Source organism: Solanum tuberosum, unplaced genomic scaffold (genome assembly GCF_000226075.1).
Source record: "Solanum tuberosum cultivar DM 1-3 516 R44 unplaced genomic scaffold, SolTub_3.0 scf00140, whole genome shotgun sequence".
In the NCBI taxonomy this organism is placed as follows: Eukaryota; Viridiplantae; Streptophyta; class Magnoliopsida; order Solanales; family Solanaceae; genus Solanum; species Solanum tuberosum.
In genome coordinates, this window is record NW_006239064.1 from 273,175 (window position 1) to 285,098 (window position 11,924).

Below are 11,924 nucleotides of genomic sequence, written 5' to 3' on the forward strand. Positions count from 1 at the left end.
TATATTTTATTTGTTAAAAATGGCCAATGAAAAAATTTCTCCGTCGATTTTGGAGGCCTCCCCATTTTTAAAGACGGAAATTTAGTTTAACTTTATATATTTTATTTGTTAAAACTGGCCAATGAGAAAATCTCTCCGTCGATTTTGGAGGCATTTACATTGTAAAAGACGAAAATTTAGTTTAATTTCATATATTTTGTTTGTTCAAAATGGCCAATGAAAAAATATCTCCGTCGATTTTGGAGGCCTCACCATTTTTAAAGACGGAAATTTAGTTTAAGTTTATATATCTTATTTGTTAAAACTGGCCAATGAGAAAATCGCTCCATCGATTTTGGAGGCCTTTACATTGTAAAAGACGGAAATTTAGTTTAATTTCATATATTTTGTTTGTTCAAAATGGCCAATGAGAAAATTTCTCCGTCGGTTTTGGAGGTCTTTATATTTTAAAAGAAGAAAATTTAGTTTAAGTTTATATAAGTTTTATGTTAAAATTGGTCGATGAAGAAATTACCGTCGATTTCCAAGGCCTCCCATTTTTATAAGACGAGTTTTTATTTTCAAGTTATTATTTATTTTATTTATTTTTATTCATATTTATTTACCACTAACACTTTTACTAAGTGTCTTTATAGGTACACGAAGGTGCTTCCCATTGAATCTATTCGAACAAAGTTCGAACAATATTTTTATTTATTGTTGTGTATATATCGATGTTAGAAAAATTTTAGGCCATGTCATCTATCATTCTTCTATTTTGTTACTTGTGTATTTTGCGTGTTTATTATACTTGTATATTACTTTCTATCTCCTCCTCAATTTGAAAAAATGAATTCAGTCGGGACCCACATTTGTGAATTTCGAAGGATGCCTAACCCCTTCCCTTCAGAATAACTTGAACCCCTTACTTGGAATCTCTTGATTTCGTAGATAATTTAATTGGTTTCCTAGTTTTTCCTAAAATTAGGTGGCGACTCCTTCAAAATTCGTTTATTCTTAAAATTCTTTCAAAATTCAATCAATTGATAATTTTTCGAGTCACCACGACGTTTCTCCCTATTTGAATAGAGTAGGGATGTAAACATAGATTACCGTCAGTTGAACAAAGTTACCATCAAGAATAAGTATCCTCTTTCAAGAATTGATGATCTTTTCGATTAGCTTTAGGGTGCCACCTGTTTCTTTAAGATAAACCTTAGATTTGGCTACCATCAGTTAGGAGTAAGGAAATGTGATATTCCAAAGATACCTTTCAGAATCCGTTATGGTCATTATGAGTTCCTGTTTAAGTCCTTTGGTTTGACCAATGTTCCCGCGACATTCATGGACCTTATGAATAGAGTATTCAAACCTTATTTAGATATGTTTGTTATCGTCTTCATTGATTACATACTAATATATTCAAGGAATGAAGAAAATCATGCTAGTTATCTCAGAATAGTTCTCCATACTCTAAGAGCTAGAGAGTTGTATGCCAAGTTCTCTAAATGTGAGTTTTGGCTTGAGTCTGTGGCATTCTTAGGCCCCATTGTGTCTGGAGAGGGAATTAAGTTGATACTCAGAAAATAGAGGCAGTGCAGAATTGGCCTAGACCCACATCTCCAACTGATATTATGAGTTTCTTGGGTTTGGCTGGCTATTATAGAAGGTTCGTAGAGGGGTTCTCATCTATTTCATCCCCTTTGACCAAGTTAACTCAGAAGACAGTGAAATTTCAAAGGTCTGAAACTTATGAGAAAAGCTTTCAGGAATTGAAAAAGAGGTTGATTATTGCCCTAGTTTTGACATTACCAGAAGGTACGCAAGGCTTTGTTGTCTATTGTGATGTGTCTAGAGTTGGTTTGGGTTGTGTTTTTATGCTAAATGGCAAGGTTATAGCTTATGACTCCAGACAATTGAAAGTTCATGAGAAAAACTACCCAACCCATGATCTAGAATTGGATGTTGTAGTGTTTGCTTTGAAAATATGGCATCATTATTTGTATGGTGTTCATGTTGATGTATTCACTGATCACAAGAGCCTTCAATATGTGTTTATTCAAAAAGAGCTTAATCTTAGACAAATGAGGTGGTTAGGATTACTCAAGGATTATGACATAAGTATTCTTTATCACCCAGGTAAGGCTAATGTTGTTGTTGATGCCATGAGTAGGTTATCTATGGGTAGTACCGCTCATTTTGAGGAAGATAAGAAAGAGTTAGCAAAAGAAGTGCATAGACTTGCATGCTTAGGAGTCCGACTAATGGATTCCACAGAAGGAAGAGTAGTGGTGATGAATGGGGCTGAATCATCATTAGTGTAAGAAGTAAAAGAGAAGCTGGATCAAGACCCAATTTTGCAAAAAGTAATGGCTTTTGAACAAGGGGGAGATGATGTTTTGAGGTATCAAGATAGATTGTATGATTGTTTTCAAGGGTAATTGGGATGATCACCTATCTCTCATTGAGTTTGCTTACAACAATAGTTACCATGCTAGCATCCAAATGGCTTCATTTGAAGCTCTTTATGGGAGAAGATGCACATCTCCTATTGGATGGTTTGAAGTTGGTGAAGCAGGGTTGATAGGACCACACTTAGTTCATCAAGCTATGGACAAAATGAAAGTCATTCAAGAGAGGTTGAAAACAGCGCTGGGTCGTCAGAAATCCTACACTGATATTAGGAGAAGGGAGTTAGAGTTCGAAGTAGATGATTGAGTTTACTTGAAAGTTTCACCCATGAAAGGTGTTATGAGATTTGGTAAGAACGGGAAACTTAGCCCCCGGTATATTAGTCTTGACCGGATATCAAAAATGGTTAGAAAGGTAGCTTATGAGTTATTTCACATTTCTATATTGAAGAAGTGCATGGGAGGTCCTTCACTTATCATACCAACTGAAGATATTGGTATCAAGGATAGCTTATCTTATGAGGAGATTCCGGTTCAGATTCTAGATCGTCAAGTTCGCAAGTTGAGGACTAAGGAAGTAGCATCAGTCAAATTTCTTTGTAGGAACTAGTTTGTTGAAGAAGCTACTTGAGAAGCTGAGGAGGATATGAAAAAGAGATATCAACATCTCTTTGAAATCAGAGAAATTCCAGATCAAGGTACTAATCATTTTCTTGGTATTTATTTATAAGTTGGCATGTTGTTTTTGCATTTTGATTGGTAGGTCTTTGAACTTAATGTTAGATGTTACACCCTTAGCCTAGTAAGAGTAATCTCATTTGATGACAAATGTTCCTAAGGGGGAGATATTGTAACATTTCACTAATTGAAGGAGCTAGAAATAAGTTAAAATTTGGAAATAGTCATTTTTTGAAAGGGAAAAAGGACAAATATACCTCCAAACTTTCGTAAATGGTATCTAAATACCCTTTTTTATACTTTTAGAACTCTGATGCTCCTACCGTCTAATTTTTGGAGCGTGTATACCCTTTGGACTAATCGAGGGACACGTGTCACGATCTTAACAATCTATCCAAAATTTATTTAATTTTTAATCCCAATTAAACAATCGACCCAGATAATTAAAAACCCACCCAAATAATTTAAGACCCACCCAAATAAATCCCATTTTCCTTTCTTTTCTAGTTCAAGCAACTACCGCAACTCCATCTTCTCCCGCGAAGCTCCACATACAAAACCACCTCTAATTGCTATCGAACCCAACCTCCCTTGCTCTAGCGACGCTCCAGCGAAATCACTGAGGTAGCGACCCTTCATCCACCATGAAACCTGACCACCACTCACCCATCTCTCCCTTACAGCTGCTCCAACAGCTCCGGCGAATCGAACCAGTGACCTTCGAATGGATTTATAATCGAAAAACTCAATAACTATTTTAGATGACTGAAACTTTGAAAAATGAAGATTATAGGGCTGGAAGCCAAGAAAATAAATCTGTGAAAATCGAAAATCAACAATACATTAAGCAGCCTTAGGAAAAACATCACGTACTGAAATGACCTTCTGGAACACTTCCTGCATTTTTCAAGACAAGAACATCGGGTGCGTCAATTGAATAGAAACTGAACAAGAATCAAGAATTGCAGTTGTTGACATGCCAATATCAGGAAAAAACAATGAAAGTCTTAGTACTGATATTTGTACCAAAGTCAAAGTGAAGGTTCCTAGTTTGATTGGCGATTCAAGAATTACTTGAGCTTTCCTACATGAATTTCCATTTCCAGGGAATTTAATGTTAACATGGTTAGAAAACTTTGAAGTTTACTTTAGGATTAGTTCTCCGTCTCTTGATAACTTGGTTATAATTTTGGAGTGGGTCTTAAATTATTTGGGTGGGTTTTTAATTCTCCGGGTCAATTTTTTATTTGGAAATAAAAATTAAATAAATTTTGGATAGGTTGTCAAGATCGTGATACGTGTCCCTCCATTAGTCCAAAGGGTATACACGCTCCAAAAATTAGACGGTAGGGGCATCAGAGTTCTAAAAGTATAACGGAAGGTATTTAGATACCATTTACGAAAGTTCGGGGGTATATTTGTCCTTTTTCCCTTTTTGAAAAGACTATAAAAATCTGGAAAATTTGTCAAGTGTGTTAGGTTGAGTTTTTGGTCAACTTCAAACAACCCTAACTCCTAGCTCAGGATGAGTTAGGTGTGTTCCAGATATCGTAGGAAGGATCTTGGAATAATCTTTCCAACGCCGCCAAGTTTGCGCGATTCCGAGTTTGTATGAGTGAGATATGCCTATTGGAAGTTGGGTTGTTCAGTTAAGGAATGTCTAATCCGGGTTTTTCAAGTGCATTATGGTCTTTTCCATATCCCATGACTTAATTTCGTTTTTTGGTAATTATTTGGGGTCTAAACTGATAGGATAGTTTACGCTTTTACCATATTGAGTTAGGGTTTTAGAGAAGAGAAAAAGAAGAGGAGAAGGAGCAAAAATCGTCAAGATCTTGAAGAATCGCTTGTGGATTTCGTCAAGGGGTGATCCCTACAAGGTATGTGAGTTGACATAGCATTGGGTTCGTTCACCCACGCGTCAAACATGTTTATTTCAGTATGATTTTTGTCCTAAAAGATTGAGACTTTGATGTTCTTGAGTTGTGTTCTTGAATTGCTTTCGTTCTTGAATTTGGGATGGGATTGAGGAGTTCTTGAGAGTTTAAGGTCGATTGTTAGAGTTGTTTTGAGTTAGATACTTGTGTACATACACTGGGTATCTGAATTTAAAGGAAATTTGAGAAAAAGAACCGAGTATAAGCGAATTGGGGTCAGAAAACGAAGAAGGAAAAAGTCGGCAGAATCTGGGTCGCGGACCTGCTCCTCAGGATGGGAAAATTCTCCTCGCGTCGCATAGCAGTCACGGACCATTCTGCCTCAAAAGTTATTTCGTGACCAAATAATTAATTACATCTCCGCGTCGTGGACTTGCTTCCAGACAATGATTTCTTGATATTTTCTCATGTTTAACCATCTAAAAACACTCTTAAACATCATGAGATCTTTCCTATCACAAATCACAATCCTTGAATCCATAATTCAATTCAAGGAAAGTTAAGAGCCAAGTCAAGAGAAGTTAAGAGTCAAGTGAAGAGAAGTTCATATTGTCTTCCAAAAGTCTTTTACAAATGTTTTAACTTTGTTTTAAGACTTGAGTTTTGAGTTGAGTAAAGTGTAAAGGTTGAAGTTCATTTCTTCAAAGAGTATATGGAGACTATGTATTCCCAAAGAGTTTAAAATGTTTTCACATTTAAGCAAGAAAGGAAACTTTGATTTCCAAAAGAGCCTCTGAGATAGTTTTTCAATAAAAGAGTAAATGTTTTCACATTTAAACAAGAAAGAAAACTGCGATTTCCAAAAGAGTCTTTGAGCTAGTTTTCAGTAAATAGTATATGCTTTCACAATTAAGCAAGAGAGGAAACACCGATTTCCAAGAGAGCCTTCGGGCTAGTTTTTGAGTAATTATCTCAAACCACAGAGTTATGTTTTTAAACATAGAGCTAGTATCATATTTTGGGAGTATTATTAAGCACTGATATGGTGATACATCATCTTGTCCACGCTACCAGAATTGTCCTATACTTTGCTGTCATATAGAACGCTTAACTAAGTAGATCTACTAGTCTATGCTAAAAGCATCTTAAGGAGTCATCTAAAAAAGTATGATCCTTTACTACCCATGATAGCTACATGGTTTATGGAGACTTGAGTTAATATGAACTCGCATCCCCGTATCAGTGCTCAATACTACTCCTAAATTATACTTAGCTCATATGATTTAAAATCAAAACTTCTTTCTTTGGTTTGAGATAATCGGTGTTTCCCTTTCTTGTTCAAATGTGAAAACATTTTAAACTCTTGGGAACACTTAGTTACCTTATAGAATTTTGAGAAATGAACTCAACTCTTTACTCTTTGCTTAACTTGAAACATAAGTCTTTAAACAAAGTTAAAACGTTTGTGAAAAACTTTTGAAAACTTTATAAACTTCTCTTGACTTGCTTCTTAACTTCTATACTTGACTCTTAAGTTTCCTCGAATTGAATTATGGATTCAAGGATGGTGATTTGTGTTAGGAAAGATCTCATGATGTTTAGGAGACATGCCCTCATATTTATGGATGATTTCATGATGTTTTAGATGTACCTAAGAGTGTTGGAATCAACTAAGAAAAGATCAAAAATCGCTGTCTGAAAGCAGGTCCGTGACGCGGAGATATATTTAAATTTTTGGTCGCGAAAATACTTTTTGAGGAAGAACGGTCTGTGACAGCTCCGCTCCACGCCCAGCCCTCAAAATTCAGAGACTGGTCTGGGGAGTGCTGGCTGTAACAGTGCCCCAAGGGTGAAGATTCAGAGACCCTTTTGGGGGAGCTCCGCTCCACGAAATAACTTCTACCAAATTTGGGGAGTAGGTCCGCGACGCAGAGCCAGTACCCAGATTTCCCAGCTATTTTCCTTCTTTGTTTTCCAGACCCAATTCGCCCAAACTCGGTTCTTTTTCCCAAATTCTTTGTAGATACAGATACCCAACAAATGTACCTAAGAACTGATGTGAGGCTAAAAATACATATTTTTATCATTATGTTTATACCCTCAATATATGATAGATTGAAACCAAAATTACACCCGGAAATATGAATCAAATCGCAAGAAACCCCAACAACACAACCCACAAGAAATTCAAACGAAACTTTTAACAATGTTCATCAAGAACTCAATTTCTTAACTTTCAAAGACCTAATTTCGCTAAATTGAATCATGGTTGGTGCATGGGTGAACTTACCCAACAATATGTGATCTCACATACCTTGTAGGGATCACCCCTTGCGAAATCCACAAGCTAAACTCGATGATCTTGACGAATCTTGATTTCTCTTCTCCCTTGTTCTCTTTTCTCTTTTCTCCAAGCCCTAGCATGAAACTTCAACTTTTCTAAACAGACTAAAATCTGATTTTACCCCAATTAGCTCCTAAAAACGAATTAGAATAATTAGGTAAGGAAAAGACTAAATTACCCTTCCAAAATTCGGATTAGACTTTTCTTATTCAAACATCCCAACTTCCGAAGGGAATACCTCACTCATACGAACTCGGAATCGCGCAAACTCAGCAACGTTGAAAAGGTTATTCCAAGAGCTTTCCAACCATATATGGAAATACACCTAACTCATCTTGAGCTAGGAGTTATGGCCGTTTGAAGTTGACCAAAAACTCAATTAACATACTTCACAATTTTCCAGACTTTCATATACTTTCTAAAAATGATTCTTTCCCCAACTTTGAACTCTTTCCTAGTTATTTTAATTTGCGAGATGTTACAACAATAGTTACACCAAATCACATTAGTTTTATCATGCTTAAGTGATATAACTATTGTGATATTACATATTTATTAATCATTTTTAAGCGTCAAAACAATATACAAAAAAAACTTAAATATATATTTTTAGCAGCAATTGCACTCTTTATTTTGTAAATGTCCCTAAAGCATGGTAATTAACTAATGACGGTAAAAACTATAGCACTCTGTGCTCATGACTTCATATTTATATTTATTGCCGTTAAACGTTATTTTTGTTGTAGTCTGATCAATCTTGTCCATAATATGGTAAAAGAATCAAACACACATATATATACACACACGAAAATGTTTGTGTCTATTATATTAATCTTTATTCACCTTACATACTTGAACAAAATAATACAACAAGAAGTATAAATTAATAAAACTATATTGCATTATATTATTATAGGGATTTTATTTCAAGCTCTCCAAATTATACTTTGTAAGATCTAAGGAGTATTAATAAAAGGGTAAATTTCATATATAAAGTTACAACTCCCACTAATAACTCTTCCACCTTCTTTCCCATCACAACAACTTGGAAGTTCATTAATAATACCATCAAGACACTTCTTACAATCCTCATTTGAAAGATCTCTTGTACATTGAACCAATCCATACAATTTCTTATTTTCTTCAATCTCCATTTCTCCAGTTGCATATAAATTCGACGTTTTATAAGCGTTTGCAGCCAAGTTTCCCAACAATTCCTTAGTCTTTGCATTGAAATATTTAGGGTTCTTCACAACGCGAACATTCCACATGTAAAACTTGTTCATATTATCGATTTTTCCTAAGAAATCTTTATCGGAATATTTCAAGAGACAATTATCATACCATATGATGGCTTCTTTATCGTAAGGACAACGTTTTCCAAGTTCTTCACTTGCATCTAATACACAAGATTTGCAATTATTGCTTGAAATATCGCCGCGACATAGAGAAAGTCCATTTGTTTGATCATGATTTTGCCCAATTGAGCAAGTTGAGAATCCTGTTGGAGGAGTTTTCAAGTAGAGATCACCTAAGAGATTTTTTAAATTTTGTGCATAGTAACTATTTGCTGTGAAATTTTCAGAGTTTGAGCAAAAATGGAAGAGTGGATTTGTGGAAATTACTGTTTGTACAAGAATTGCAATGGATGAAAGAAAAAATAGACAAGAGATTAATTTTGAGGAAGACATATTTTGATGAAAAAATAAATGAGATGGTATAAATTTATTTGGTGCAACACTTTATATAGTACAAAAAATTGGACCATAGTCCGTAGTCATATAATTGCTGACTTTTTCTTGTATTTGTTTTGGGTGGGAAAATGACTATTTCTTCTTTGATTCACTCTTCTTCTCTTATTAAAAATACACAAGTATTATCACAAGATTTGTGGACTTTTTCAGTAAGTCCTAATTAGTTCCAGTCGAATCGCAAGCAAAGCCTAATACGCAAAGCTCTACGACAAAGTATAATCATTATTTTCATTATAGAGTTAATTATATTGTGCTCTCTCTTTATGACCGATATGTAGAATCGTGGGAGTGAGCCATACAACGGATTAAAGTGGGTTTTTTTATTTGCTAGAAATTAGCTAGGAAATTTTATCATTTGTTTGATTTTTATGTTTAGCTAAAAACATTGTCTGTCGTTAATTCTTGTTCTTTTAATAGTACTGTGCACAATTGGGCAAGAAAAATTGTTTTACCATTTGAATTTGTCAATTAGTAGCAATCAAAAAAAAAAGATTTGTGCATACTTTAATATGTATTTTTTAGATTTTGTCCTTTACAACTGCGTAAACAATTTGTATATTTTACGTTACTAATTTCTCTTATATATCTTGCCTTGACCTAATCAATCTTATATTTAGTCGTTCAACTATTTTTGAACTTAATTATTAGTGTCAAGCGTTCCACATAAATAATATTCATTCTAAATAAGTGATGGTACCTCGGTCCGACGAAAACAATGAAAAACCGCCACGTAGGTCAGCCAGCGATTCCCTAGCCAGGGACATTTTGTTAGTATTTTTAAACATTATGCTTGAAATATGTTGTACTTGGCTGTTTTATAATTGCACTTCCTTAATATAGGACATAAAAGTCCTATCATTTTTCTTTCTCAGCCGCAAAATTGGCCCAATTTTCCAAGCAGGTGGGCCATTCTTTTCTGCCTTTTCCCTCTATGTGTTAATAGTTAATAATGTGGGTCCCACTTTAAAATACCAATTATTTGTTACTACATTTTTTCTACATAATATATATATCAGAGACAAAAAAAAAATGCGTTTAGAGAAAAAAATATCGGATATTGAAAAATTATCTTTTTTAGAAAAAATTACATAAATAATGCCATAAATCATAATAATTAACAACTTAAATATCAAAAAGTTATATAAAAACTTTTGATTGACTCTCAAAATTTTATTGATACCACATAAAATGAGTTAGATGATAAATATATATATATACTGTTTGAAAATGACGAAAAAAATATTATAAATCACAATAGTTAACAATTGTAAAAAAATTAAAATAGATATAAAAAAAATCAACCAACTCTAAAAAATATCAATGCCGCATAAATAAGGACATGAAAAGTAACAGATATATTATTTGAAAATTACGTTAAAAAGGTACAATTATAATAATTTACAACTTAATATATGTAAAAGACATATAGAAAAGTGATTAGTTTTAAAATTCTATATATGCCACATAAATTGGAACAAAAGAAAGTACAATATATTATTTTTAAAATTATGTAAAAAGTACTACTAACTTGAAATATTTTTAAATCATACAAAAAATTGGATAACTTCTCAAGGTTCATAATACCACGTAAGTTGAAACAAAAAATTAATATAACAACTTAAATATTTAAAAGTTATATAAAAAAATTTAATATACTCTCGAAATTTTATTGGTACCACATAAAATGGGTTAGATGATAAAATATATATTGTTTGAAAATGACGTAAAAAGTATTATAAATCACAATAGTTAACAATGTTAAAAAAATTAAAATACATAAAACAAATTATCTGACTCTAAAAAAATCTATCAATGTCGCATAAATTGGGACATGGAATGTAACATATATATTATTTAAAAATTACGTTAAAAATAAGAGTTGCAAATGTCATTATTTTTAACTTTAGGAATTATTGACACAAAATCAGACCCTACAGTGGATCTGATAAAAAAGAATTGGCTGGAGCAACAACGATCAAAAGGGAAGCACCTATTGTTTATGGTGATGCTGATGATGTTGCAATAGATGTTGATGTTAATGTTGGTGTTGATATTGGTGATGTTGGTGCTAAAAGTGATGGTGAGCATGTTGATGATTTTGGTGGTATATATGGTGGATTTACCCCTTTCAGTGGACATACCACATCTTTTGCTCCTTCTAGCTCATGTTCTGCATGTAAATATGAAGAATGCAAAAACAAAGAGGCTCAGTTAATAGCTACTGGTGAAGAAGTCTTTTGATGCTCTTACTAGTGCTGTTAAGGAATTGATATCTAAGAGAGGTGTTATTTCATCAACAAAAAAATTTCGGATCCATTTACACCATTGAAGATTAAGAGGAGAAGAAAATCAATTTCCAAGATATTATCAAATATGAGAAAGAGACAACAAATTGCAATTACTCATCTTCCTTGCATTGTTGAGTCATCTTCAGGAGCTATAGAAGAGCAGCAGAAGTTGTAGAGGGTATGGGTTGCTGAAGTCATATTTTGTAAGGTGAAGAACCTGATATTTTGTAATTGCTGATAACAATATTTTATATTTAATAGGTGTCCAGTTATTTTATCATGAATTCTATTTTGTAAGTTGAAGAATTTTATATGAATTGTAATTCATGAACACTTATCATAATTAGTTAATCATATTTTGTAATTGTCGATGACAGTATTTTATATTATATAGATGTTCAGTTATTTGATCATGAATTCTATTTTATTCTTAGATTTGTAAAAAGTTAAATTATACTATTGAAACAATGTTTAGCAGGATATAATCTGTTGCAACTCATCTATTGCAACAAATAAATCATCCATTGCAATAGATGAACATATATGTTTGATTATTTTCAACGGATGGGTCATCTATTGCAACAGATAATACA

General features: G+C 33.4%; 1 protein-coding gene across 1 annotated transcript; it reads right to left on the reverse strand.

The window, feature by feature from the left end:
* Window positions 1-8,127: 8,127 nt before the first annotated feature.
* On the reverse strand, window positions 8,128-8,980 carry LOC102586290 (cysteine-rich repeat secretory protein 38-like). The gene has a single exon (XM_006351890.1). The coding sequence runs from the start codon at window positions 8,978-8,980 to the stop codon at window positions 8,246-8,248; it is 735 nt and encodes a 244-aa protein (XP_006351952.1). The 3' UTR covers window positions 8,128-8,245.
* Window positions 8,981-11,924: the final 2,944 nt, after the last annotated feature.